This window comes from Nesoenas mayeri (assembly GCF_963082525.1).
Source record: "Nesoenas mayeri genome assembly, chromosome: 10".
NCBI classification, from domain to species: domain Eukaryota; kingdom Metazoa; phylum Chordata; class Aves; order Columbiformes; family Columbidae; genus Nesoenas; species Nesoenas mayeri.
This window is the reverse complement of record NC_137560.1, coordinates 6,903,372-6,931,192: the sequence shown is the minus strand read 5'-3', so window position 1 is coordinate 6,931,192 and position 27,821 is coordinate 6,903,372. Positions and strand designations below refer to the sequence as shown.

General features: G+C 43.5%; 1 protein-coding gene across 4 annotated transcripts in view; it reads left to right on the top strand.

The window, feature by feature from the left end:
- Positions 1 to 26,862, top strand: part of USP4 (ubiquitin specific peptidase 4) — a gene marked incomplete at its 5' end in the record, with an annotated part of 34,431 nt that extends 7,569 nt beyond the window's left edge. For 2 of the 4 annotated variants that reach the window (XM_080350321.1, XM_080350324.1), the window contains 16 exons: positions 6,137 to 6,280; positions 6,913 to 7,030; positions 7,739 to 7,912; positions 8,762 to 8,920; positions 10,336 to 10,560; positions 11,793 to 11,876; positions 12,622 to 12,716; positions 20,738 to 20,929; positions 21,497 to 21,585; positions 22,070 to 22,285; positions 22,362 to 22,432; positions 23,064 to 23,179; positions 23,874 to 24,023; positions 24,763 to 24,866; positions 26,313 to 26,401; positions 26,524 to 26,862. In XM_080350321.1, the coding sequence (XP_080206447.1) occupies positions 6,137 to 6,280; positions 6,913 to 7,030; positions 7,739 to 7,912; positions 8,762 to 8,920; positions 10,336 to 10,560; positions 11,793 to 11,876; positions 12,622 to 12,716; positions 20,738 to 20,929; positions 21,497 to 21,585; positions 22,070 to 22,285; positions 22,362 to 22,432; positions 23,064 to 23,179; positions 23,874 to 24,023; positions 24,763 to 24,866; positions 26,313 to 26,401; positions 26,524 to 26,625 (2,128 nt within the window). In that variant the 3' untranslated portion in view covers positions 26,626 to 26,862. Of the gene's footprint in view, positions 1 to 6,136; positions 6,281 to 6,912; positions 7,031 to 7,738; positions 7,913 to 8,761; positions 8,921 to 10,335; positions 10,561 to 11,792; positions 11,877 to 12,621; positions 12,717 to 20,737; positions 20,930 to 21,496; positions 21,586 to 22,069; positions 22,286 to 22,361; positions 22,433 to 23,063; positions 23,180 to 23,873; positions 24,024 to 24,762; positions 24,867 to 25,002; positions 25,113 to 26,312; positions 26,402 to 26,523 lie in introns of those variants that run through there. The other 2 variants (XM_080350322.1, XM_080350323.1) reach the window with 2 other exon arrangements.
- Positions 26,863 to 27,821: the final 959 nt, after the last annotated feature.

The following is a 27,821-nucleotide window of genomic DNA, read 5'->3' as shown; positions in this document are numbered from 1 at the left end:
GTACTGTTGAAGATGATGAGGAACGCTATACTGGATCTGGCCCCAGTGTGCCCAGTAGTGTGGGAAGTAGCAGATGAACGTAGGAGGAGTAAAAAAAAGCTCCCTGTGAGAAGAGGGAGTAATTAGCAATGTATCTGCTGTGATAATACCGCTGTGTGGCCATAGCCTGCAGTTCAGACTTTTCCTGAGGTGGCTGAGTCTAGATATTTATGTTGAAATATATGTTGACAGTCTGGGGGGGGCTTTTCTGGTGCAGTTCCGTGCTTCATCTGTTGCGTGTCATCACTGCTGTCAAATGGGAGTGGGCTGCTGACAGTCTAGGCTGGATCATTTGGAGATGTTAGGTTTTTTTCTGCTGCCCTTTCAAAGGTTATTTCATAAAGCTTTTAACCTATTTTTAAGGGATTTATGTTTAAAAGAGAAATAGTGAAGCTCTATTTTTCTTTGTTACGTAATATATTTTTAGTGAGGAAGCTAAGTTTAACTTTTCTTTCTTGAATCATGGCGTTGCTCCATATTAATGTGTTTATAATTGCTCTGTGCTTTCCTTTCACAACAGTCATAATTCTGAAGTTTATTTGGTTTTCTTCCCCTTTTTAACATATCTTCCTATAAATGCAGAAATACTTCATACTCTTTAGTTTGTACTTTATTCGGTTTGAATATTCTCCTGCTAGTTCTCCTGTTTTATTGAGAATCCTTAGTTTTTTCAAGACACTCCTTTTATTAAGGCTAGTTTAGTATTTCATTTAGTTTTGAATACACTCTAAATTCCACCTCCCTATGAAGTTGAAGTCTAGGAAAGCATAGGGCAAAGATTTCTTATTAAACTCAGATTGAGTCTTAAGTTAATCGTGGAGCAGCATGGATTTAGTTCCCTTGGAGAGCAGCAGTTTAATAAAAAAAAATCATGAATAAAGGTTTTCTATATAATTAAAATAGCTGCTTATTTAACCATGTTCTTTGATTTCCGCATTGATATTTTAATTTCATTTTTTCTTTTGTTCTGGAAATACGAGATGTCTGCAGTGCCGTGAAATGTTGCCGGCATTGGAACTGTTTCTGTGAGCTGGTAAAAGACTCACTGACCTGGAGCGTAGGGTTCAAATCTCAGCACTGGGTTGGGATGCGGTTTGTCTCTCCACGGGCATTTGTGTGCATATGGGTGTTGCATTAAATCAATACTACATGTTTAAGACTCCAGAAGCCAGAGGGAAGGTAGAGTTCCCAGCCCAGAAGAGTGTAAATATCTTCTCCTGTGCTGTGCTGCTGAGGTGTTCAGGGTAGGTGACACCGTGCTAACATTGCAGGAATTAATTCTGGAGTGAGGGACGTTCTTGTCTGTAGGAAACAACTGATGCTGATAGCAGAAGAGAGTTGGAAGCTGCATTAACAGCATGACTAAGAAGGATAAGCGGGACTATCACTCTGAAAACCTGTTCTGCTCTTTTGTGAGGCTACGCAAGCCTGTCATCTTGATAAGCTGTTAAGTGTTGTAAATAAACTTACATTTTGAAGTTCTGAAGAATCTGGCTCCTAGCTGCATCTAGTGTCAGCAGGAACTGCAGATGCTCTGTGCTCAGGTGTGGTTTGGAAGAAAGCTGCGTAACTCCAGATTTTAATCCTAGCTCAGGAAAACATTTTGTTCCAACATTCTTTTTCTCAGCTGGAGAAAATACTGTTTAGCCAAGACCATAGGTAACTTTATATTTGGAGATCTTTCTTTCAGCTGCATCGCTTTAATACTTAAAAGCTTATGAGAGAGATTTTCTGTGGCTGGAGTTTCGATGATGTAAACCAAAGGGATGCAGAGCGCTCTGCTGTGGGTGGAGGAACAGTGAGCCGCTGCATTGCTGCGGATGGGCCGAAGAGGCCTCGTGAAGCTGGGAGTTCACGCATTCCCTGCTCGCAGAATCTGCATGGGCTGGGTGGCTTCCCTGTCCTGAAGACTCTTTCCCACCGTTGGCTGCTGGTCAGAGGCACTGGACTCCTACCGGGGAAGCCACATCTCCACGTTTGGCAACCTTACACGTGTTTCCCCAGCCAGCAGGCAGGCTGGTGTCTTACAGAAAAACCCCTCCAGAGTAGTCCTGGGCTGGAATATTGAGAGTGTGCCTGGCCACTGCTCTTTGTTAGTTTGCTGCTCCCTGAGGAACAAAGTATTTTCTTGTTGTAGTTTGCAAATGCTTTTATTACTAGAGAAGATTTCAGAAGAGGGAATGGATTATACTCTAGAAACTTCAGAATTGGAGGCATACTTTGTTCCTGAAGGGGAGTCATACATGGAACTTAGTCCTCTCTAAGTGTTACATAGAAAAAACTCTAAAAATAAAATCCTGAGCTAGTTCTAGCTCAGTCCTAGCACACACTTTTTTATCCTGGGTATCATTTTATTAGCACAAATAAACAAGAAATTGTGTCAGATCTGTAAAAATAGCACGTTTTCCATCAGGTATTGCATTTGAAAACAGGAGTGAAGTTGTATTTAGCATCTGCCTGGTAGCTGCCTGCCTCCCTTTGCAATACACAGCAGGAAAATACCTCTTGGCTCTTTGGCTGCTGTTTCTTCTGCCTACTCTCCTATTTGGCTCTGTATACTCAGTGGACTTTATTTTCCCCACCTGGCACTGTCCTCAGTAAAAATGGTGAGTTGTTGCTTATTTCACCCATCTTGTAACACAGGAGGATTTTCTCAACTACTCTGTCTTGATTTAGGCATCTGCTCAGCCCCACACAACATTCATGCCAGACATTACTGTACAATTTTAAGACCTTAGTGGTTGATATGTATTATGTGGGTACATAATACCATAATTAAATGCTCTTTCATATTTAAAACTCGTCTCCTTCCCCCAGTTCCTTGTATGCCAATGTTGTCAGAGGATCCCTTCAGCAACAGGGCTAAATGTTTTGTGGTCAGATCTTTATTATGTGATTTTCAAGTGCTTGAGTTTGCATCAGATGAGTATGTAAGATAAGGAGGCTTTTGCATGGAAGAACTTTCTAAGTGAAAATCCACTATGGCCTCTGCTTTGCAAATTAAATATAAGTTCTAGCTTTTCCTGCTTTGGCACAAACTTGTCACAGTAATTTTAATGGTGTGGGTTTGTGTTGTGGGTTTTTTTTTATACTGGTAGTTTAAAGGAGGGCTAATTTTACTGTATGCTCTGAGGGCAGCCTCAACTGAATTGAAATGCTTTTCCTATCTCTGTCTTCCAGCCACTTGAAAGCCGTTTACAGTATTTTTTTCAAGCTGTTCAGCTCAGCAGTTTTTCTGTTTATTAACCATATGGCCTCACAGTTTCTGTACTAGGTTATTCTGATTTTGTCCTCTCTATGCTGCTAGCCCCCAGATTTCTCCTCACTTGCCATTTGTGTGGGTTTTTGAAAGGTTGTGTGTCAAGATGTGAAACAACTCTCTTTGATTGACAGGGACAATGTGCATCGGTATTGTGAAGTGTGGAGTTGTGTACGTGGGAATGGAGAACATGAGCCCAAAATAGATGCTGCACTCTGAGGGAATGTGATGGCGATGTTGGTTCCGTCTCCTGAATGTGAGGTCCTGTAAGAGCCTTGAGGCAAAAGCAAACAGATAACCTCAGTGGTGCAGCAGGGAAACGCTGAGCGTGCATCAGAAGAGTTTTGATCACTGGCACACTGGTAAAACCGTGTGTGAAATGATTGTGTCTTGTGAAGTTGTCAACACATTTGAAAAGTAGCCTAATGAGAGATTTTGGAAGGAGCCAGGTGAATTGTTGAAGAATTGGCAAATATTTTTTGTGCTAGAGGACCTAGAAGTCACGGCATCATATCAGTGAGAAATTCAAAAGTTAATTTTAACACTTAAAATCCTCTGCGGGATATGAGAAATGGAAACTGAGGAAGGAACTTGACAGACAGCAGATGGAGATGAGCACAATCCAGTGTCCAGGTGATGAAGCCAGATACTCATGCTGCAAATAGAATGTGAGTTTCTTCTGACCATTAGCATTATTGGTCATTGCAACAGTTGATCTGTGTTCTGCTGGATTGGCTCTTGCTGATGACTGTGAAACCATGATGGTAGATTTTTCTAGAAGAGGTATTTTAGCTCAGATGGGAGTTATATTGAGAGACTGGAGTTGTGCTTAAGCAGGAAGCCTGATTCAGCACTCACACCTCGCCCGTGCACGGTTAGATGAACTTTCTTTGCTGTAGTTTACTCCTGAATAGATTCCCCCAAGGTCCTTGGTGATTTTGTGACTTGTCTCTTATCTTTGCTTTCTGATCCATTGTTTTAATCTTCCCCCATATTTCTTACATTTTGTGTGTGTAGCATGTTATTGAAGTACTTCTTGGAACTCCTCAGTTGCTGTCTGACTCTTGATAATGCACTACTGCTATGCTTCTGTTGAACATTCTGAAATCCCTTAAGGGTTGTCCTCCTTTTCTTTTCTCCCTATTAGATTTTCTTCATTTTATTTTCTGAGCATCTTATCCTGTTCTCTCACTGGGATCACACATGTCAAGCAGACATGCTACATTTTCAAGTCTGGCATTTTCTAGGTTGCCCTTCTTCTAGATAATTCACTTCTACTTCAAACTTTGTAAATCTATTAACACACTTTTTTGGCTCTTGTTAGCTTAATTATTTTATTCTTGACCTTTGAAACTCCCGCATGTGGAGCATAAGCCTGATAATTGCTGTAGTCTAGACCCTCTTGTTCTCTCATTGATCTTACATTTGTGTCCAGGTAGACTTGAAGTTTTACCTCCAACATGTAATGACCAGAAGGTTGTGTGTTGTCCCAGAAAAGGTTGTCTTAGTGATTTTGGTAGATTGACTCATTCTTGCTAGTATACTTCCCAGTATAATTTTGGTTGTGCTGGCTGCTGGGGTTGGTTGGTTGAGGTTTTTTTTAGCGTGCTTCAGATTTAGGTTGTGTTTGTGGTTTGTGTTCTCATGTAGAAGTTCCTGTTTTAACTTGTTTACTTCTGGGTTTATTTTACTGCTGTCATGTTTCCAAACTGGTGAGGCTGTCCAGCTGCTTTGCTTCCTCTTGGCCACTGTGGCTTTTTCTTTGTCTTGTAGTTTTTGCTGCACAGAAGTTTGCCAACATTGTATTCTTAGTAGCATCTGAGCTATGAATATACATTTTATGTTTGTATTATTTGAGAATCACGGCCACATTAAAAGAGATCCAGGAAGAAGCTGAAGCTTGATGGCACTGTCTTCTGCTGTGCTTGGGCTGGATCAGCTGCTGTTGGGTGACTGTTGGTGTCTTGCACCTTTTTGCATTCAGTTGTGCACATTTAGTCACGCAGAGATGGAGAGAGTAGACCATTTCCCAGTTAGAAATGAATTGGTATCATAATAGTTTCTTTAAGCCTATTTATGTAGCACTATCTGATGGTTTTGCGTTTTTATGGAGCCAAAGCTGTCTGTGACAGAACATTGTTGAGTTTTAGAGCCTTGTTGGTCTTTTGTAACACTGTGTTCAGGTCTGTTCTGGACCGGGAGAACAGTCGTGTGGAGTAGCCTGGGATTCGCAACCGGATAGACTTGAGACTTACGAACTTTTAAAATCCATTTCAATATCTCCAGTCTCAAAATGCTGAGGGTTGCTGAGCGCACTGCGCGTACCTCGCAGTGTGTCCGGCCTCCAAGCAACGTGTAATAGTTGTGTCAACTAGGCTCAGGAACAAAGTTTGTGCCTGTCCTGGTTATCTTTGTACTAATCAATGGTTTGTTTGAGTGCGTGGTTTGGTTTTCAAGGAGGAAGAACTTTGCCATTTTTATTACGGGGTGAGTGTTTTATGGTTGTAAGATTGGGATTTTTTTTGCTCGCTTGTTTCAAGATGTTTTGCTTGTAAACTTCAAGCTTGCTTCCCTGTCACTCCTACCATCTGAATTACATACTTATTTCAGTCTGGGACCCAGATTTTGCGTTAAGCAATAACTGTTACTTCTGATACTTTTGTCTGAGGTTCCTCTTCCAGACAAGTGTTTGGAAGTGTGATCACACAGATCAAAACAGTACATTCAGTGTGGGAGAAAATAACTGGAACGTGGCAAGTCCTCAGAGTTTTGTGGGTGGTGGGGCTGGAGGTGAGAAAAGTAGTAGCATTGTTTCTACTTCTTTTTCCTTTCTCCCAGATCAAGCACTGCAACTAGCAGAAACTTTACTACCTCTTCAAAATCATCAGCAAGTTCTTATTCCTCAGTGTCTGCCACTTCTGGCATTACTAACGGTGATAGCAGTAACTCCTATGGACTGAACAGCTCCCACTTGGGCAGGGGGTAAGAGCAGGAATGTTCTTTTTGTTTCTTTGTCCCTCGTGTGAGTGAATACTCCTGTGCACCCTCGCCTGTATAGAAATGAAGTGTGGTGGTGCCCTCTGAGGAGTTCTGCTACTCTTCTGTACCTGTTTATCAATCTTTTTGCTTTTGAAACCGCTGCGTTCTGCTGTTTCCTGCTCACTTGCACAAGTAGCGCATGTTCCAGAGCTTACTAACCGTGGGGTCACTGCCTGGTTTTTGAGGTGATGTGGGGTATGAGGGAAGGGATTAGATTTTTTTTCTCCATCTGCCAGTGTGGTAGAAGCCTTTCCAGGTAGAAATCATAATTTTTGTATTAGTTCTTAAAGTTTATCATATAGACTCTTGCTGCATTAGGATAGTGTGCTGTGTACTTGTAGACAGAGAAAATTAATGTGTTATGAGGCATACATTAATTTAGTTAATTTCAAAAGTTAGCACATATACTTCACATTCCTTGTATTCAGTAATAGCCACTATGAAGAAGCAGAAACACGTAGGCTGGTTAAACAATTTAATTAAGCAGGTTTTTTACTCCCATTTAGTGTGACTCTTAAACAGTATCGAGCATTGGTGAACTCGTTGTGGAGTTCACTGTGTTGTCTTTCTTCCAGAGGTTCTGGATTTGTCTCTAACTCTTACAACTGCAGGGACGGTGCTTCCCTGTCACAGCCTGGACTCTGCGGACTCAGTAACCTTGGAAATACCTGCTTCATGAATTCTGCGTTACAGGTGAGAATTGGCAAGAGCCCTCTTTAGAATTAAATAAGAGAGCAGTCTTGCAGAGATCGTGGATTGAAATCTGGGGAGAGGAAGACATGTTTTAATGTGATTCAATGAGGAGACTGCGACTGGAATGGGAAGGAAAGACAGACAGGCAACCAAACTAAACAAGCAAAACCCAAAACCAAAACCAGCAACAATGCCCTGCCAAAAAAAAACCCAAAAACCAACCCCAAACCCCAAAAGCGGTTCATATTTAGGTTAGCTTGTGCTCAGCATGTTAGTACTATAAAACATAGCGCAGTGTGGAGGAGGCCTGGATCTGAAATATGTGGCTGCTGAAAGGGCTGTGTGGGAAGCCGTACCAAACAGATGCTTAACTGTAACGTCAGGTCCTAATGCGGTGTCCTGGCAAAAGTGGCCTGGTGTGGAAGATGTTTTAACCTGTGTGTGCAGCATAAGTGACATGAGCAGGGCACTGCACACAGTTCTGGGGTGTGTTCTGGTGTTTTGTTTTGTGTGTGTGGTGGGTTTTTTGTGTTTTGTTTTTGTTTTGGTTTGGTTTTAATTATTACTAACTAAATGTATATGTAGACTTAGTCTCACCAGTTTTAATAGCTCAGTACACGTTCTGATGTGAAAGTCAGGTTTGTTATTTCATTGTTGCACAGATTTATTGTCCTGTGCAGTAAGTTCATCTTCTTAATGCTTTTTCAGTGTCTGAGCAATACCCCTCCTCTGACTGAATATTTCCTGGAAGATAAATATGAAGCTGAAATAAATCAGAACAATCCACTGGGGATGAGAGGAGAAATTGCAGAAGCCTATGCAGAGCTCATCAAACAGATTTGGTCTGGGAGACACTCTCACGTGGCCCCACGTATGTTTAAAGTAAGTGACAGCTAATATGTCTTCCACAAACTTTGGAGTTATGAAAGCAATAATGATGGAATAGCCTTTCAGTTTGGGCTCCCTTGCACTTGTCATCTTGAGTTGTAACATTGTACTGAGCGTAATTCTGCAAGTCTGTTGGACTCCTTGTGTTTATGAGAAGACTAGTGATGGTCACTAGGACTGAGCACTCCTTTAGCTAATTGCTGGTTTTCCTGTGGGACCCCTTTCTATATGTTTTTTTTAGAAGCAGGAACACTAAATGACAGTGTTGTGAGATAACACTTATGAAATAACACGCCGTATACAGGTGTGCTGTTTCTGTCTTTCACTAACTCAGACCATTATCTGTCTTAGCTTTGTATCACGTTTTTTAGACTAGCTAGAGATTACTGTGGCAAGGATTTCAAAATTAGTTTTAAGCCAGTTAGTTCATAAATATCTTCTGCAAGTGTTTTCAGTCTTGCAGTCCACCTGCTTCAAGATGGTACCTCATAGCAAGTCTGCGTTGTGGAAACTCTAGGTTTTTGAGAGAGAAATTAAAGTAAAATGCATCAGGCAAGTTTTATGTACTGATTGTTTGCAGGTTCCTAAATTATTATTTATAACTTAGATTTATAGTGTCACAGCATTTAAGTGCATTCTTCCCTCTCAACAGTAGGGGGAAAAATAGTTGTAAAAGTTATTCTGCACCCTTAGTGCATTAGCATCCAGCTCAGTGTGTTCTGCTGCTGGCATAAGGTGGCACGGAGTTGATCTCTGCAAAAGCCAGGCTGTGAGGGTTTTTATTCCTGTCTTTCACGCATAGGTGATGCTCACCCCTCTCTGACTACTGCTTTTGTGTTTCAGACGCAGGTTGGACGATTTGCTCCTCAGTTTTCGGGATATCAGCAGCAAGATTCGCAGGAGCTCTTGGCTTTTCTGCTAGATGGCTTACACGAGGATCTGAACAGAGTGAAGAAGAAGCCCTACTTGGAGCTGAAGGATGCCAATGGCAGGCCCGATTCGGTATGCTCCCGTTGGTTGAGGACAGGGCAGGCCGTGCTTCTGAGGCAGTTTAACTGGGTTTTATGACAATTCCTGGCCTTCTTGCTCACACGCCACACAAACATCTTCCCTACAAAGCAGTGTACCTGGGAGCAGAGAAGCCTGTTGTGCTGTATGGCCCAGCTGACTCTTTGTGACACCTCGTAGCATGTTGCTGTTGCTCTGTCTTACAGCAGGATGTCTGTTCCTGTGCAGGAAGATGTGCTTGTGATAGAACACTGACCTGGTTCTGCAATGGAAAGGAAGGAAGTTGATCTTGTGATGTAACAGCTGTAGTTACTACCATAACCTTTCTTCCTAACTACCTAGGCCCACCATCTTCTACAGATAAGACTGAGCAGCAGCTTTTGGCACCAGTTTGAGGAGAGCGCTTTGTGCACGGGCCATCGCACTTGCATGTAGACCTGGGTGGGATCGAGAGTGCTCTCACGTGGAGGTGCGGGAGTGTCCCTCAAATAAGGGTCTGAGCACGTGCCCTGGTTTTGGGGGTTACAGGCAACCAGCCCGGTGTCCCACTGGTAGACAGCAGAGTGTCAAATGTAAGCGGGTTTTGTTTTTTCCCCAAGAAATGTTGGGAATTGTGGGATGGAAAGGATGCCCAACATGCCTTAATTTTATTTAAATACTTCCCTACCTCGATGTAGGAGATACATGTGTATTTCTGCTTTGCATCCCTATCACTGCAGTTGTTGGAGCTTAATTACTCTGTTCCCATCTCAGCATCCTGGTCAGTGACAGTAACATTGCAGTGTATGTATATCTATGGCACTTAATTCATTTGAGGTATACATGAAATTTACAGTATTGTACCATAAACTAAAAGTCTCATGCGGAGAAGAACCTCTGTTTGCACTGAATAGATAATTGCCAGATCAGATGCTCTTAGGTAAGGAGTTTGTAAGTTGTGTTGTTAAAGCCTTCAAGGGATTGTAATTTGTCTCCTTTTTATACTTCCTTTGTGAGACACCATCATTTTCCGAGACTAAAATAGCAGGGGCAGCATTCTGTTCCTCATGGAGGAGAGCGGAGCAGATCCTGTCAGCAGCTTTGTCCTGAAGAGCAGCCTGTAACCCTGTCACTGTCCCCTCGGCTCCGTTCGCGCTTCCGGCATTGTGTGCACCAAGGAATACCTGACCAAGTGACCCTGCTAAAATAGATACATTACATTTGACTTGATGTAAAGCCTTAGTTTCATTGAGAAAAAACCCATTGTGTTATGTTATGCTGGACACACTGGTTGATCCCCCCAACCCTTTCTGTGAAATTTACTCATCAAGTATCAGTTGTCTGAGTTCTCTTTGACCCTTATGCTTGCCATGTTATTGATGTGTTTGTGAGAAATAACTTTTAATGCATGTATTTTTTTCTTTTTCTAGGAGGTGGCAAAAGAGGCCTGGGAGAATCATAGACTGAGGAATGATTCTATCATTGTGGATATTTTTCATGGTCTTTTCAAATCTACCCTTGTTTGTCCCAAATGCTCCAAAGTTTCTGTGACCTTTGATCCCTTCTGTTACTTAACCCTTCCCCTGCCCTTGAGGAGAGATCGTGTCATGGAAGTTACCCTGGTATATGCAGACCCACAGCACAGACCTGTCCAGGTGAGGCATGTTGAAAACACACATTTCTTGTATCTTTTATTGTGTCGTCCGAGTCTTTCTCTTAGGTTTTAAAGTGGAGACTTTTCAAGTAATCAAGAGGACATTGATGTCCACCTTTGAGTGAGACAGGGTGGGATTTTTAATGTGAAAACGGGGAGCTGAACATGTGAAAGCAGGTGACTTTGTAAAATCTCAGTTTTTGAGACTAGGGTCATGGGTCAGCTGGAAGTGGCTTTAGCTGTTCCTGTGGTGGGATTACCTGGCTGTGAGGCATTGCTCCCTGAAAGCAGTAGTATGTTTCCGGTGGCATGTTTACCTGCTGTTACCTTGGAAAATGTAAAGGTGAAACTTGCCTAAATGGGTAAGGCGTCTGAATTTCAAACAGGACTTAAAAACAATCCCTGTTGGGGGAAGTGGGGCGCAGAAATCACTTGATTGCTTTTAAAGCCTGCTGGATTTCGAGGTAGGCTTTTAAATTTATTTATTAAGTGGGCCTGTGGGCGGGCGCACACGTACCCAGCGCAACCTTGTGCTTGCCACGTGAGTCAGAACACGCGATCTGGGAGGCCCAGGCAGAGTGACTAGATGCCCTGATGGCAGATGGGCATTTACCAAAGGAAAAAGCAAAGCAGTTTTGGAGACTCTTATTGGCACTATTTGCATGTGCAAATAACTGCAGGTGGTAAAACTTGTGCTTTGTGTATGCAGTGACTAAGAGCATCAGTGTGATACTGATGCTGGTTTAGCCACAAATCCAAAAAGTGACACCATAGAGGGTACTATAAGGAAAGTACCTCCCAGCCAGCCCAGTGCGGTATGTCACACGTGGTGTGTCCTGTGCTGGGCTGGGTGAGCTCTGGGGATTTGGTTCAGTCTGAATCCAGAACAGAACACTTAAGTAAACTACAGTCTGAGTTGATGACATTGCTCATCGAATAAATATTTAGGTGGTCTAATCTGCTTAGGAGGGTTGGTTTGTTTGGTGTTTTTTGGTGTGTTTTACTACAGCTGAGCCTGACCAAAACAAAAGGCCAGCTGTTCAAGGCTCTTGCATTCCCTCCAAATCCCTGCTTTGTAAGATGAGGCTGAAATCCAGAAGACCTTAAAGTGCGTGACTGTGACCTAAACTTCAGCAGAACTTTAAATTCAAGGTTTTGTTTCTGTTTTCTTGTACCCTGCCCTGCATGGGTTTATTTTGCCTGGTGTAAACATGATGTTCTCTTTGTTTCTAGTACCGGGTCGTGGTGCCGATGATGGGAGCCATCTCGGATCTGTGCGAGTCGCTCTCCAGACTCTCTGGTGTCCCTGCAGAAAATGTAAGGATGAATACAGCACAGTAGTTCTGATAAATGTTTGTTCTTGAAGTATTTTGGTGATGTAGCTTTTAGATGGGTGATAAGCTAAGCTTAACAGAATAGTAGCAAAACTCTAACAAGTTTGAATGCTGTTCTTTGATTGGAAAATAAAAAGAAGGATGAAACAATCCTCATTTATTTTGATACTTCCATTGCAGTAGATAGGCCTAAAAGAAGGAGAAGAAAGCTAGTCGCCACCCCCAACATTTGTGATAGTGTCATTTAAGTACTGAGAGATGTTTAATATCTGTTTTGGGTGCACCTCTTCTTGGATATCCTTTTAATAACAGAATGGGTTTGTAGTTGCTGGGGTGTTTTCAGGATGCCAGTGTAGCACTTCAGTTTAATTTCAATTAATTACAGATGTGAGTGATCTGTGCCTGAAATCTTAGCCTGTTCCCGCCTTGATGTTGGGATCTTTGCTGTGGTTTCCATCAGGCTGACTTGCAGCTGTTGGAGTTGCATCTCCTCAGTACCTCTGTAAAAATGAATCTGTTATTTGCTTTGTTTTTCTGGTCCATCTTTACAAATACAACTGATTAGCTTTTGGGTGCTGTTATAGAAAATAGTGTTGATGTTGGTGTGCTGAAAAAAATCTGATAAAGAACCAATAGGAATAAACCATTGCTTGATTTTAAAGTTAGTTTTCCTAAATTTATGTAAGCTTTTATTATAATCTCTTTGCAAATATCACTTGCTGTTCTAGATGGTGGTGACAGACGTGTATAATCATCGGTTCCACAAAATCTTCCAAATGGATGAAGGTTTAAATCATATCATGCCAAAAGATGACATCTTTGTGTGAGTAAAGTGGGAAGGTGCTATGATGTGAAGAATGCTACAAAACATTTGCTTTGATTTCAAGATATAAAAGCTGATTTTATTTTTATTTCCCCTCTCAAAACCTGAGCCTTCCTATAGACCTTTTGCATGACTTAGGAGTAATGCAGCCCTTCTAGCAGCAGCTCAGCGTGTGCAGTGTTCAGGAGGTGTTTTCCTCACACAAAGGAAGCCATGGCCCTGGGTAATAAAGAACTTTTTGTTGGGTGTCTCTTCTGCAGTTTGGAACTTTCTACAAGCCTGTTGGAGAGATTATGATCTATGTCTGCATTATGGTTACACTTTCACTGGTGTTTTTAGGCAAGCTCCAGCTCCAAGTCACCCAAAAGCGCTGGGGCTGTTATTAGGGTAGCATGAAGTCTAAGCTGTTGTATTCTGCCTCTACTAACACCCAGCGTAGTTGTGCAGCACCCAGGTAACTGTGACTGGGGGTTCTCAATAGACTCTTGACTGGCACTTAAACTATTTGTTCCACTGCGGTCGTGGAAAACTTCAGCGAAGCCGAGGATTTGTTTGTGCTTGATGTTTCACGTACGTATGGTGGATGAGATGTCTCCAGTCATCTGTGAGATCTGGTGAGGAGAGCAAAGGTTGTGATCCTCTGTTGCAGCTGGAAAATAAAAAATACTGCACATGAAGTGCAAAATGAACTTTTGAGGCTCATGGCTGAACCTGGCGCTTGGGACATCAAATCCAGCCCTTCATCACAAGTTCAACCTTCCTCATCTGAGAATGTTCCAGTGCAAGGATGTTGCTTCCATAAAATTTTTGTGCCAGTGTGAAGTCCTGCACTAATATGCTCTGGTGCAGCGTGTGCCTGTCACTGGGTGGGTTGCTGTGACAGGGCGCTTGGTGCTGTTCTGTCGTGACCTCATTGCTGAGCTGTAACATCTGAGCTTTTCTGAAAGCTCCTGTGTCATTGTTTTCTTCAATTGCAGCCAAAGGCGTGGGGAGGTAGGATGCCTGGGAAGGACATTTGGCTTCTCTCAAGTCTGTTGTGTGAGGGTATTGTGAAGTGTTAGATTGTGAGTTTGTCTCCAAAGCTAGTAAAACACTGAAAAAACAAGAAGCATAACATTACAATGGTAATTACAAAAATTCTGCACTTTCCTACAGGCATAGCACATTGTGTATCCCTCCAGAGAACACAGCTGTGTCTGAGCTGGCTCTGCTCCAGGGTGGGAGCTGAACTGCAGCTCCACGTGTATTTTCCTTTGCAGTCACCACTTCCTTTTATGTGCAGGCACAGCTGTAAATGAGGTGCTGCTGTGAGCTGTAGTCATAGTGAATGAACTGCCCGGGGTTAAAAATAACCCTCCAAGGAAGAGGGGAGGTGGCAGGAGGAAGTTTTGCTAATCCTGTTTTTCCATGTACACCCTCTCAGATGCTTTCAGCACTGCAGGGTGAGAGCAAACAGCCAGGCACTGGGGCAAGAATGAGGAGAAAGCTGCTCATAGTAGATCCCGTTACGTATCTTTTTTTCCAGGCAGTGTCACCCATTAAAGTAATATTCTGGTCTACAGCTGAAAACCAGCATTCTTTTATTGAAAGGGAGTCTTGTCTCAAAAATGCAACAGAGGAACACTTGTTCATAAAAAGCAAAGCTTTTTATTTAAAGGCAAATGCTTAATTACTTATATCATGGACAGTCTGCTTACCTTGTCTGGTTATAAAAAGTCTGCTCTTAGGTGTTCTAAGATTTAATTAAATGATTCAAGAATGCTTATAGTGCAGGATTCCTAAATTCCACTGTGTTTCCATCTGTTCAGGTCTCGCATCTGCTGAAGCGGGTGTGAAAGGAGGGGTTGACGGTACAGCAGTTCTGTGTTCACATTGGTACAAGGGGGAGCAATCAGGGTGGGTTTTCAGCTCAGGATTTCTGAACTGCAGCCCTGAGTGGTTCTTGCGGAGTCCTTGCCTTGCAGAGCCGGAGGTGAGCAGGCTGTGACAGTGTAGTGTCACCAGCAGAAACATTTAACGTTGTCGCTGAAAGGACTTGGTTGGATTTAAGACTGTGTTAGGGTTTTGTTTCATTGTGCTCTTGCAAACTTGCAAACTGACAACGTTAAGGATATACCGAAGGCGCTGCGGTTGTTGTTACTCCACGTGTTATGTGTTTCTAGTATCTTTCTAAGAGATTATTATTTTCTGTAGTTTTTCCTTGCAGGAGATGTTTTTAATTTTTCTTTCTATTTAGCACATGGTCTGAGGAATCCTTGAGATCCCTGTGAATTAACTCTTCAGTAACTTGAAGCTGTCTTGTGTAAGTTTTTTAGGCTTTCTGAATGTTAGTCTAGGCTGGTGAAAATTATCTCAGTTGCTTTCGGAGGTGTAATATTCTCTGTTTGCATTTGGTACATTGTTACTAAAAAAGTGCATAACTTCCAGAGTAATGTGAATATTTTTGTCCTATTGGATCCCAAACTTGTTTTCCATTGGGGAATGTACTTGTAGCCATGGAGGCGCATCTCCGCCTTCTGCTTCTCGCACGAAGGGTGATTTGACTCCTGCTGGGGAGGTCTCCTGCACAGAACCCCATCCCAGCACTTTTAGCTGTCACACTGGCCCTTGTACGTTTTCCTTCAGTGCCAGGACTTCTCTTGGCTTTGCTCACCTGTTCTTCTTGGTGAGGAGCAAACGCTGCTGTGACTTGTCCCTGCCACGGCTACCTGCCTTTGGGCTGACCCACGCTCTCCTGTGCGCCTCTTCTCCAAAACCAGAGCAGGAGCAGCCCTGTTCACTCCTCCTGTGTTCTCTGGTTAACTTGTTCCTTCTAGCCTGACTGGTTTAGTGTGCCTAAAATTTCCTTAGCATGAGAACACAGCTTGTGCTTATCCTCAGTGCTGATTGAGTGACACTCAGCATCAATTCCTGCACCTTAGCTGGGTTCATGTGCCTGTGGAACTGGATGATAACCCAGGGCAGGGCAGTGTAAAAATACCCGTTCTCTCATCCGATGTGTGGGTGCCGCATCACCCCACGCACAGCTGGCCTCACGAGTGGGATGGGGCGGATTAAACAGGAACTTCTCAAGTGCCCCTCAAGCTGCAGTCCCAGTGTTGCATTCCTGGCAGAAGTTATCAGGGTAACGTGTCGGATCAGGGCCAGGATGCTGCGTGCTGCACGGCTGGCAAATGTGGCAGCCTGGGGGTTGGATGTTCGGATCGCTGCTGCGGCCCATAGCTTCAGGAGTTTCTGATAGCCCAGCAACTTAATTACCTTCTTGGGTTACAGGTACATACCTTGTTGTTTGTTAAATGGAGGAATAAAAAATATTTCATAAAATATTAAGTCTTTCAGAACCTTCCACCTTGAAAGAACAAACTTGCTTCCACTTGAAAACTAAAAATATGTAGTTGAAGTGATGTATTGCTAAGAAATATCTTATTCACCCCAAAGTCAATGAAGAAGACTTGAGTGCCCACCAAAAAGCGTGTTGTTATTTTGGTTTTAAATTAAGGTAAATTCTTTAGTGAAGTAACAGAAAATACGGGGTTTTTAATGGCATTACTTATGTTACAAATCAAATAGGAAATCTGCTTCATTTCAGGATATTGTGCTCGGTGCAGCAAAGCTAAGTGAGGTCTGTCAGCTATCAGCTGGGATTTCTGGTGATCACGGTACATTTTTCAGGGTATGTTCTTAGGTACCAAGTGTTAACCTAGGAGTGTTTAAAATTGGCATATAATATGCAACCTAGGATATGGCTCATAGTTTGTATTTAGAAAAAGCTGTCTTTTTTTCCTGCTTTCACTGTAGGGATATGAGAGAAGACATGTTCAACCTTTTGTGATTTTTGCAGGGCACCGGGGACATCTCGAGACATTCATTGCGAATTTTCAGTTCCCACTAAATTGATGGGAGATGCTGAATCTTGGGAGGTGTGGGCAGGGGGAAGAACTGGACTCTTATTTGGAATTTAAGCTGGATAGGTAGTAACTGGGGATGGGAAACCAAGCTGCCCTGGGTGGCTAAGATATAGTTTTCCCTTTCAGCTGCTTGGTTTCTGGCTCATCAGTTCTTGTGGTTTATTTACCTTACCTGTTGTGCTCTCTGATAGTAAAACTGTAAAGAGAAGAAATGAAAATATTACTGGGCTTCTTGGTATTTAAGTGAGTCCTTTTACACAAAAGGGTAAAACTATACATTTTCTTCTCAAGGTCACCTGTAAGGGTAGGAACATTTGGGGCTAGAATTCTCTAATCCTATTCTTTGATGAGGTGTCACATCTCTTTCTTACCATGGCAGGCTTAGAAACATAGTGTAGTCCTGATGTGTTAATATTCAGTATCAGAGAAGAGGGACGGTGCTTGCAGAACCAAAGGAGTTTGATATGAGACTTGAAGCAAGGTCGCTGGCACGATGTGCAGAGGCAGCGCAGCCAAAGGACAGCGGGACTCGCCTCTTCTCGCAGTGTTTACATGTTTCTCTCAAGGCATGTTGTTCTTCTGACAGGGCAGGGAGATCTGTGGCACATGATCGGAAATTCGCTTACATAAAGGTGGTCTGCAAATCAATTTGACGACACTGGTTCAGTGTTTGTGCTGAATGCTCTCATTCTCCAGGCTAAGCAGAGGACGGCGTCCAGCACATCACCGAAATGCTTACTATTTCTTTTCCTCAGGTTCTGTGAAGTCCAGCCCCGCTAGGACCTCCGGCTCCCGCTCCCCTGTAACACCCACGCATGCACCATGCTGGTGATAACACATCACCCGGGGATCCTGCTGGAGCTCGGAGCCGGCCTACAAGGGGTCAGGTAAGTACCGCTTGAAAACAAACTCCACAGCCCATTTCGAGGGTGTCACTTGTAGTATTTCTTCTTAGTTCTCAAGGCCTAAGAAGAAAAACATTTTGATGGATAAACTGTTCTCTTAGCCTGGCTGATGAAGCATATCATATAAAAATGTATTGTTTATGTTGATGAAATTTCCCAAATTGATTTGCAGGTCACCTTTAAACTATAAAAGTGCACATATTTGGATAAGGTATACTTAGTTTGCCATACATACCATGTTTTTTGCCTTCTTTTACAACATGCTGTGGATTGTGTTTAGATGAGTTCATGGTCTTGGAAAAACCATTATTGGCTGCAGAAATGTCAGGTTTGTTAATGTGACCGAGGCAATAATAATCACTGAACTCGGGTCAGTGAACCAGCTAGTCCAGTAGTTTCATATGAAATGTTCAAGATCTTGTAGCAGACTGATCTAGGAAATCTGCTCTCACTTGCTGAAATTAGTATTTTCTTGCTTGAAATGAGGGTTTGTGTCCTTTACAAAATGAGCTTTTATTTTTTAAGCTTTGAAAAAAATCTTGCTGGTTGAATTCTCTCATCCTTTTTGATTTTTCTCATCTGTAAGACTGGCAACATCCTGTGACCAACTTCTACAGGACGAACTACCTGTTGTTTTGCAATTTCTTATGTCTTAGTGTACTTGTTTGTATGTGTTCTGGTATTATGAAAGAAAGTAAACAGATGAGGAGTATTTACACGTCCTCAAAGAGATCAGAATATGTGCAGCATTTTCACCCAGGTTCCTTCCAGTCCTCTGTTCATTCTCATTGTCAGCTTTTGAACCTATTGTAATTTTGCACCAGCATCTCAGGGTCTGTGTGAGGTAGTAATCCCATTCAAGATGAATCTGTTTGTCAGCTTCTGCAATGGCATTTTTTTTTACCCTTCTCTGTTCTCTTACAAAGTATTCTGCTTTTCTTGGTTGGTGCAATAGACTGACACGTGATCCCCACAGTGTTTTCCAGGTGGAATTAATACCATAGATCCCAGAATGTGGGAGGGAATGTCTCAATAACCTACAACATATATATTAGCCTGGTGTTTAGCTCAGAGTATTTTCTGCTTTCAATGCCATTTCACATAGCTCTGCCTCATCTTTCTGTAGCTTTTCATGCTCCTGTGCACCTGCTGAACTTTAGTTTGCAAAGGAACATAAGTTATTTACTTCATTACTCACTGCCTCCTTTCCGAATTAGAGCCACGGACCTGAAGCCTTCGTGGTGCTGATGAGGACGGGTCAAGCCCTCCCCTATTGCTTAGCTGTTCTCAGGCAGTTTTCAGAGCTGTCACAAATTATAAAGGCAACCAGCCAATATCTGACAGTGTGGTGGCAGCTCATCTAGTGGCTCTGACCTCCGAAGCTGTGCTGTGTGGTCTGGTTTAGCATCATCTTTATCTTCTATTATTTCATTTAAGTTGTAAGATACATAAGTGCAGTTTATTGTCCAGCGATCCCCGTTGTCAGCTCTGTAGCCTTCCTTAAACTATAGATAAAGTATTTTATCTTGGATTTTTTTTCTTTTTAGAGAGCATGGCTGCTGCTGTAGAGATTCAGCTCCTGATTCTCATGTGTTTGCCTCTAATATTTGTATGTCAAAGCTGTTCTGAGGGGATAGAGGGGCACCTGAGTAACCAAATTTGTTATGTCTAAGTGAGAAGTGTGCAAGATGCTTTTTTTGCAGAGTGTTATGGGGTACAGCGTGCTGTTTGTGATGGGTGACACCTGTGTGCCAGTAATATTCATCTTTTTCTTTCTGTCTCATCTGTCCCATCGCGTGGGCAGGGCTCTGCTCAGGACGTGCATGGGGGGAGCAGGAATGAGGCTGCTGCTTGCATGGCAGCGCTGGTGGAACGAGAGGGAGTCACAAGGATGCCCAGGAACGTGTGCATGTCGTGTACAGATCTGTTCTATAGGAATTCAGCTTAAGGGTCTCATAGGACCTGGAGCATGAATTCATCTGGACCTGGAAAATAATTCATCTCTTTGTGGTGCTATTTCTTAGGAAACTTTAGAAGGTGTGAACTGTATCCAGTGCTGGTGTCCAACTGAATAGCATTGGCAGCCTAGAAAACCTCAACAACCATTTGCGTTGGCCTGTCTTATGCTGACTCTGATCTCTAATGCTCTTGGGGGGCTGGGGTGGGATTCTCTGGAAGGATTTATTTTTGTATACTCTACTGACCTAATGCAGGCCCCAAGCTGGCATCCCTTTTTATTTAAGTACGATGGAGCAGAACTACAACATGAGTGGCTCTACAAGGACATTTTGAACATGGGAATAAAAAACATCAGTTACTTAGCTCTTGAGAGAATGGGAGTAGCTTATCTGAAGCTGTTAAAGAGCTGTTACATTCAGATGTATGATTGTGGTCTTGGTAGTTATGTGTAGTTTCTTTCCCCTTTGGTGTTAAGATAAGTCTGGAACAGTTAAGTTGCCAAATTAAAGAGCAGAGTCACTTGGCTTTCCCGAGGATGAATCTCTTGTAATGAAGAGTGTGAAATCTGTATCATGAGCGAACAATGCGATAGTGTTGGACCACGTAGTTTCTTTTGACTGACATCTGCAAATATCTCATTTGCTGTTTCACCCAGTTGTACAAGCTGTGTTTCAGGCTTCTCTCTGTTCTCCAGAGCTGTTTGTTTCCTTCCAGAATGTTTTTATTGAGTTTTTACTGTCCTCTGATTTTTTTATTTTTTATTTCTGTGAAGCAGGTGTTTCCAAACTCTTAGTTTTCTGCAATGTTGACTGCTCAGTGATGTGAGGTCAGGTCATTAACTGTACGAGAGGCTGGGGGAATGTAAGGTCCAAGATATTAAGAGGGTTTATTTCTCCAGGGGGAACAAGCACTGTCCAAGGGACTTGAAAGTGCAGTTAGTATTGTACACTGATGCTGTGTGAAGCAATGTGTAGCTGTCAGGGTAACATTTTTGAGAGCTGAGTGGCAATAGAGATGTGAATTAGGAATACAGATGGGGGAAGGTGGCAGTGGAGTGGTGGTGGGTATGTGTCCTGTGCCATGGGAGGGGTTCAGGAAACTGCTGTCTGTCGCATGCAGAGTACAACCCCTTCTGTCCTCCTCAGGAGGAGCCGGTGGAGAGACTTGTTGGACTGAGTTCATGTTGGTTCTACCTGCTGTGCTTCTTGGCAGTGGAAATAACCCTTGGAAACACCTGTCTTTTGAACAGATATGAAGTTCGCAAGCCAAGTGAGGATGGCACGGAGTGTGTTACTCTCTCTGTTTACTTTCGGGAGAAGACAATGAGGCAATCTAGCAATACTTCAGCGACCGTGCTTTTTGGTCAGCCACTGTTAATATCTGTGCCGAAACACAAGCTCACTGTGGATCACTTGTACAGTGTGATTTTGGAGCAGATCAGGTAAGTCACATCTGTATCTTTGAATCCTATGCAAAATTCTAGTGGTCATTTATTCAGTTACGCTGTAATAGGATTACTGCATCCTTGTGAATGCAAATAATTTTCTTTGATTTGTGTGTAGCGTATAAACCCAGATTTGCATTGCATTAGTGTCTGGAGGCCCCAGGGACATTTCAAGGTCTTTTTTTTGGGGTGGGGGCGGCTCTGCAAAGCCGGTTGTAAGATGATGCTGGTAGTGGTCACAAGGGAAGAACTACCTGGTTGGTGTTGCAAAATGGATCAGGAGCAGAACTCAGGCTATGTTTTCAGGGCTCTCAGATGGGGCCACCATAACTTATTTTTGCCTTTTTCATTTATTGCGATTAAAAATTAAAAGAAGCAGTGAGACTTACTGAATTGTTGTTTAACTCAGAATGAGAGCTCCTGGCCCGTAAATGGTGCTGTACAGGGTGGATTCTGGTTTGCTGAGGGGGACTAGAGAGCAAGAACTGATAATGGAGAAGGGCGCTGATCTTATGATGTACAGCCTCGATATGATTGTGTGATAAACACATTCCCTCTGTTTAGCCGCTATGTGAAACTACCTTTGGCAGAAGAATACTCTACACCCTGCCCAGACAAAGGAACGTGCAATGGCTCCAATGGTGTGGTTGAAGGTAAAGTCCTTTCAAAATTGGCTGGAAGCTTTTTCAGCACTTAAAGATTTTATTAGCATTTGGTTTTGCTGTGTGCGTTTGGCTTCAGCTCTAACAGATGGGTGTTTTTTCACAATGCTTAAACCATGCTATTACATGGCACTTCTGCATGGTATGGGGAGAATTCTTGTAGACCATTTTCCTTCCAAGGGAGATCGAATGCACATAAGCAGCAGCAGGAGAACAAGGTGTGGTGTGCATTCATGTTGACCAGTGTCCTTGCTTCCCTATGGGGTGTTCAGGTGCCTCCCGCCAGAGGCATCTCCTTTCTTAATTGCCCTTTGGTGATGAAAAGCACAGATTTCTTTTTCTGGGTGTCTTTCATTACTTTCTGAGCAATCAATGTGTGTTGTAACCAGCTCACACAGAGAGCTGCCAATGTGAGGTGTCAGTCTGACCTTTCACTGGACCTCTTTATTGTTGTGCTTGTTTTAAATTTTGCCAGGTGATGTTGAAGAGATGGAGCATCAGGATGGCGGACAGGAAGGCAAGGAGAAGATGGCAGAAGCTGATTCCTGCCACTCTGAGGGTTGTATGCAGATCGAGTCAGCAAGAGACCTGCAGCCCTGCAAGAAGCAGTATTTCACTTTTAGCCTTGTAAATTCCTCTGGGACCTCTGAGATAAACTCCGTTGTAGAAGGAAAAATCTTAAAACTGAATGGTAATTACTGTCTCACTATCTTCTTTTCATTCCTCCTGCTTACACCTTCGCAATAAATGTTCCTTCTTTCTTGTAGCTTTTTCTGTACTTGGTGTTGACTGGGATTCTGATACACGGAGGCTACTTTTTGATGAACAGGAGGCACAGGTTGTAGTATGCTCTTTTCTTAAATAATCTATGTGTAAACTTGCATGGTACCTAAAAGATTACTGTGAATGGTGATATGTAGATGTAGTTCCCTTCATAAAAGCTGAAGTCACCAAGCATGACATCTGTTTACTTAATCTTTTAGTGATAAGGTGTATAGATCTATAATTGCTCATGTGTTTCCAGTGTGTTCTGAAAAGTAGATACTTTGATTTCAAAGCTAAGTACTTGAGTTCATAGTCCAATCACAAACCAACCAGCCAAAACAACCAAACCAATTCAATGCCCCGAAGCACTTAAGAACCCTGAAACCAATTTCACAGAGCAGAGTAGAAAGCTCAGTATTTCTGTGAGAGTTCTACTAGATTGTGTTTTGTGACAGAATAACCTGTTTTTCCTCTTTTGGAAAAAAAACCAAAAGCTAGCAGCTTTGAAATAAAGACATATTATAATATCTCTTAGGGACTGTTTTTAACAGAAAAAAGGAGTGGCTGGAAGCTTGAGACAGTTGTGCGGGTAGGGAACGGCGGGCAGCAATAGGAAGCATGGTGAAGGTGGGCATGGTCCTTTCCATGATGTTGAGGATCAAAGACTCTGTGGAACTGAATAAAGCATGTGTCTCCTTCACCAGGCATTTGAAAAACATGGGAGTATGTTACAACCCCAGAAGAAGAAAGCTGTGGTAGCCCTCAGAGACTGCATAGAGCTCTTCACCACAATGGAAACGCTTGGTGAACATGACCCATGGTAAGAGCCTCTGTCTGCCTGGCTTGTTTATTGTAAAATGCCATAACTATCTGAGTTCACATTATTTGTCATGGGATTCCGATGATTTGCCAGGTCTATCTTTTTGTCTTTGTCTATAAGAAGCTTTTCAGTTCTGTGTTCCTTGACTCAATAGGCTGCAGATACAGGTTAATAAAGTCTTTATTTCCTGCCTTTATTAAAAAAAAAGGCAGCACTGAGCACATAGCTTCAAATATCAGGCTATTTTTAATTCCCCAGCATACATCTCTCTTGCCGATTAGTGTCAGAGGAAGCAGTTATGGTAATAAAGAGTGAAAGCATGTGGCTGCCTCAAGGTTTAATCCTGTATTATTTCTAGCTTGAACCAGTCCTGAACGGCTCCTAACACTACCAGAAATCTCTAGTCCAGAGGAGCTGGGTACAGCAGATCCTAAGTGACCAAAATGTGACTACCGTGTGTTCAGAAGATCTTTAGAGGTTGCTTGCTAGCTGTGTAAGAAAATAATTTATAGTATAGTAGGTGATTATTATTAATTTCCCATTACATGCCATAGATATGTTTGTGTCTGTTACCTGTTTGAACTGTATCAGGAAATAATAAAGAAGTAACAAGACCTTTAAACCTTTTTTTTAAAATCACAATGTTCAGTTACATACTTGTGATTAATTTCCTTTTTTGTTACTCCTCGCTCAGGTACTGCCCAAACTGTAAGAAACATCAACAGGCCACAAAGAAGTTTGACTTGTGGTCTTTGCCCAGGATTCTGGTCGTGCATTTAAAACGCTTCTCATACAGCAGATACTGTAGGGATAAGCTTGACACTGTTGTGCTATTCCCTATCAGGTAAGATTCTGCCCTCAATTCTGGAAGAGCTTGAAGAAGCGGGTCAAGAAAGCTACTTCTGGTGCTACTGTTGGGTGGGCTTGTTATTAAAGCTGTAACTGAAACAGCTCTGCCATTGGGTTTGAACTGTGAGACTACAGACATGAGTTAAGTTGGTTGGTTGTGTCTCTTTGGTGTGTGTGTGCGCACGTGTTCTTTGTTGTTGTTAATCTTAACCTCAGTCAGTTCTACACATCTCAAAGAACACTAGTTACTAGCAGGTACAGTTTCTTCTGAAATGATTTTAAAACCATGTGGTTCTGCGGAACCAAGAGAACTTGTACAGAGTGTTTAGCAAATTTGTTGGGCGGAGCTGCACTTGCAGTACTGAGGATTGCTCAAGTATGAGATGAAAACTTGCCTCATTCCTCTGCTTCTGCTTGTTAGCATCCTGCTGCAGGATGAAGTGTATTCCTTACCACTCCTATTTCACTTTTCCTGCCTACACAGGGACACTCTGAACGGTCTTTTATTCAGCACCTGCCTCTAAATCTCTTGGCAGTGCTTGATGTGTTTACCAGGACCTGCCCTGCGTGGGATGGGTAACGTGTCTGCTCTTCAGTGACATGTGGCTGTTGAGCAGCAGAGTGCAGCACTTCTCCCCGAGTGCTGCCGGCCTGCAGAGCTTCACCACTGTCCTGCATCACCTTTTAGAAAGTGCTGATCACTGGTGTACTGATACTTTTGGGTTTCCTTCCAGGGGTTTAAACATGTCAGAGTTTGTCTGCGACCCAAGAGCAGGCTCGTACGTGTATGACCTCATTGCAGTTTCCAATCACTACGGAGCCATGGGAGTGGGCCACTGTAAGTAACCGCTGCGCTGCCCTTTGTGTGCGAGGAAACGCAGGCAGAGGGTGACGGGAGGGCTCTGTGTGTTGGGGACCTGCAGGAGCCCTGACCAAGGGTATCTAGTCCTAGACTACCTGTGTTCTGTCTGCAGGTGCATATCATGTGGAAGGTGACATCCTTCCTGTTAGGATTTGCGGAGCAGCCAGACAGTTTGTGTCGTTTGCAGCTGCCTGAGGTCTGACTGATTCCTGTGGGACCTTGGTTAGTAGTCATGAGTGTGTGATGGTGTTGCCCAGCTTATGAGTGAAGTCAAGACTTTCAATGCTGAACGTGAAATTGTGGAAAGGAGCTTCTTGCAGGAGGGTGCTGGGGAGTGTTCAGCGTAAGCTGTCGGGTCCAAGACCCAGCTTCTTGCCCTGCAGCACACCAGAGTGCGGCTGCTTGTCCAGTGCAGACGCAGCATCACAGCTGCAGCGCAGAGACGGCCAGCAGCAGTTTGCTGGGTTCCCTCAGCGGTGGTGAGACAAGGTCTGAGCAGCAGCAGTCGCCTGGGAGGCCAGGAATACAGAGCAGAGGGCAAACCTCATCGCGAAGCTGGGACTGATGCCTTTCTGCAGTTCTGTCTTAAATTCTGTTGGCTGCAATAGCTATGTAAAGCAGATTTTTCTTTCTTTCATCTTCCTTTGTTCTAGACATTTCCTAAAACAAGCCACAGACAAATGTGTAGTTCTTGGACCTCTTGGTTTCACAACTAGCACTAGCTTGCAGTAGGTTGTCTCAACCTTTGCGCTGACAATGGCTCACATAGCACAGAAAATGTCTGATAGATGGCAAGTCTGTATTTTCTATCACTGGTTGTGTTGCAGCACAGATGAAATGTATCTGTAGGTTGAGTTCCCTGTATCAGGTGTCCATGCAGATCCAGGCTGTAGGTGACACTTTAAAAGCATTTTACTTTGAGAGGATGAGGAACTCCCATTTGGTGGTGTGTGTGCTAACTCAGGTATGTCGCTGTAGGATTGCATTAGCTGAAGGGAGATGTGTTTTGAGATTGGAGATCATAGTCACTGAAGTCTTGGTCAGAAGACACTTTGCCAAACTTTAGTCCCACTTCATTCTTGAGTGAGGACTCTTGCAAGCACTAGATCAGATCCATCATCAACGTTTCACGTGAAAATGCAGAGTCTGAAACTGCGTTTTCAGGAAAGCTCTGGCTGCAGTATGAACAAAACACTAACGTTGGCTTTCAGGGCTAAGTCTGGTATGTTGTACATGGTTCTAGACCAGCTGGACCAGCCAGCATGTTCTAGAAGGTGTGTATGTTGGTGAACTGGATTTGGGGTAGTTAATGTCAAAGCTGCTCGTGGCCTCCTGTGCACGCTCAGTTTGAGTCTTAAGCTGGCGTGGCGTTACCTGCTGGCCTTCCCTGGAGTGCTGAGCTGCAGTTTCTTCTCCTGACAGACACTGCCTATGCAAAGAACAAGGTGAACGGCAAGTGGTACTACTTTGATGACAGCAGCGTATCAGTGGCTTCAGAAGACCAAATAGTGGTGAGTATTTGGACTGAGGCTAATGTAAGTTTGTGCTGGAAGTGTGGGTCCCTCCTTTGTGTGTTACATTTCCAGACAAGCTGTGTGGGTTGTTTCAGATGGTTTTCTTTTTTCTTTGGTAGACAAAAGCTGCGTACGTGCTGTTTTACCAGCGCCGAAACAGTGAGGAGCATACTGTCCCATCTCCTCCCCAAGAAGAGTGTGATGGCATGGATACCAGCTAAACATCACCTCCGGCACTCAGCCACCTGTTAGTGGTTGCTCTTCTAGAGCCGTGCCTGAGGCATCCGAAAATTTTTCTTCCTTCTGTAGGAATGAAGCAGAAAACTAGCACTGAAAGATTCGGTGCTGGGGGGTTGCAGAATAGCACTGGAGAGCCAGGAATAGGAGCTGACACTTGGGTATTTAGAGGCCAAAAATAATATATATTGGAGCTTCAATAAAGTTCTTTTTAAACTCTGGCTGAGCTGCGTCGCTAGAGGCAGGGGCTGGGCCGTGGGTCTCGGGTGAGGGTTGCAGCTGGGTTTGGTAGAGCACAGCCTGAGCTGAGCGCAGCTCACAGCTGAGTTTTACAGGGGCTTGTGGAGGAGCGTGGTGGGTCCGATGCTGAATCAGCATGGGGGCTGCTTGCCAACCCTCTATTGCTGTTGTGCCCTGCCTGTGCCAGGGAGCCGTGCTGCACCCTTTCTGGAAGCTCAGTTCAAATCTTTGTACATCTGACCTGTCTCTTGCCATCTCTGCCATCATACTTTGGTCCCCTTGCTGCATAGCAAAGGTTTCTCTTTCTTGTGTCATTTCATTGATGCATTTGAGATTCTTCTGGGCGGTTTTGACTCAGCCTTTTTAATGTGAATGCTGAATCTTGTAATGTAGGAAACTTCACCAGAAGCGAGTCATCCCTGCCTGCATGGCTGGCGTACGTGCCGGCTGGTCCGCACAGCGATGGCAGGTACCGCTGCTCTGGTTCCCATTCTTCTGCACAGAAAACATCATCCATAGGTTGGCGGTTTCTTGGTCTCTCCACCCATCTCCTACACCGCTCACTTCCAGGCTGCTCTGTGAGCACTTTTCTGCCTCCACCATTTCTCTTACAGTTCGTGCAGTGGCAGCATTTGTATCCCTTTTTTTTTCCTTGTTTATGTTGTTCCTTGGAACATTTTCTCCAGCAAAGCTCAGCACTGTGTCCCCGAGCTGTCACCTGTAAGGATGACAGCCCAATACAATGAACTGTGTGTTTTCAGCCTTTTCTCTTGCAATTTTTGTTTGTGCAGACTGCTCTTCCAGCCTTTCTCCTCTTGGCTTGAGCGTCCCTTTAGATCCCCCACCCTGTCATCTGCTGTGAGGCTGCAGGTCTGGACGTCCCATCCAAGGTCTCTCTCAGCTGCTCAATAGTTCTGCTCCTTCCTTCCAGTGCAACTCG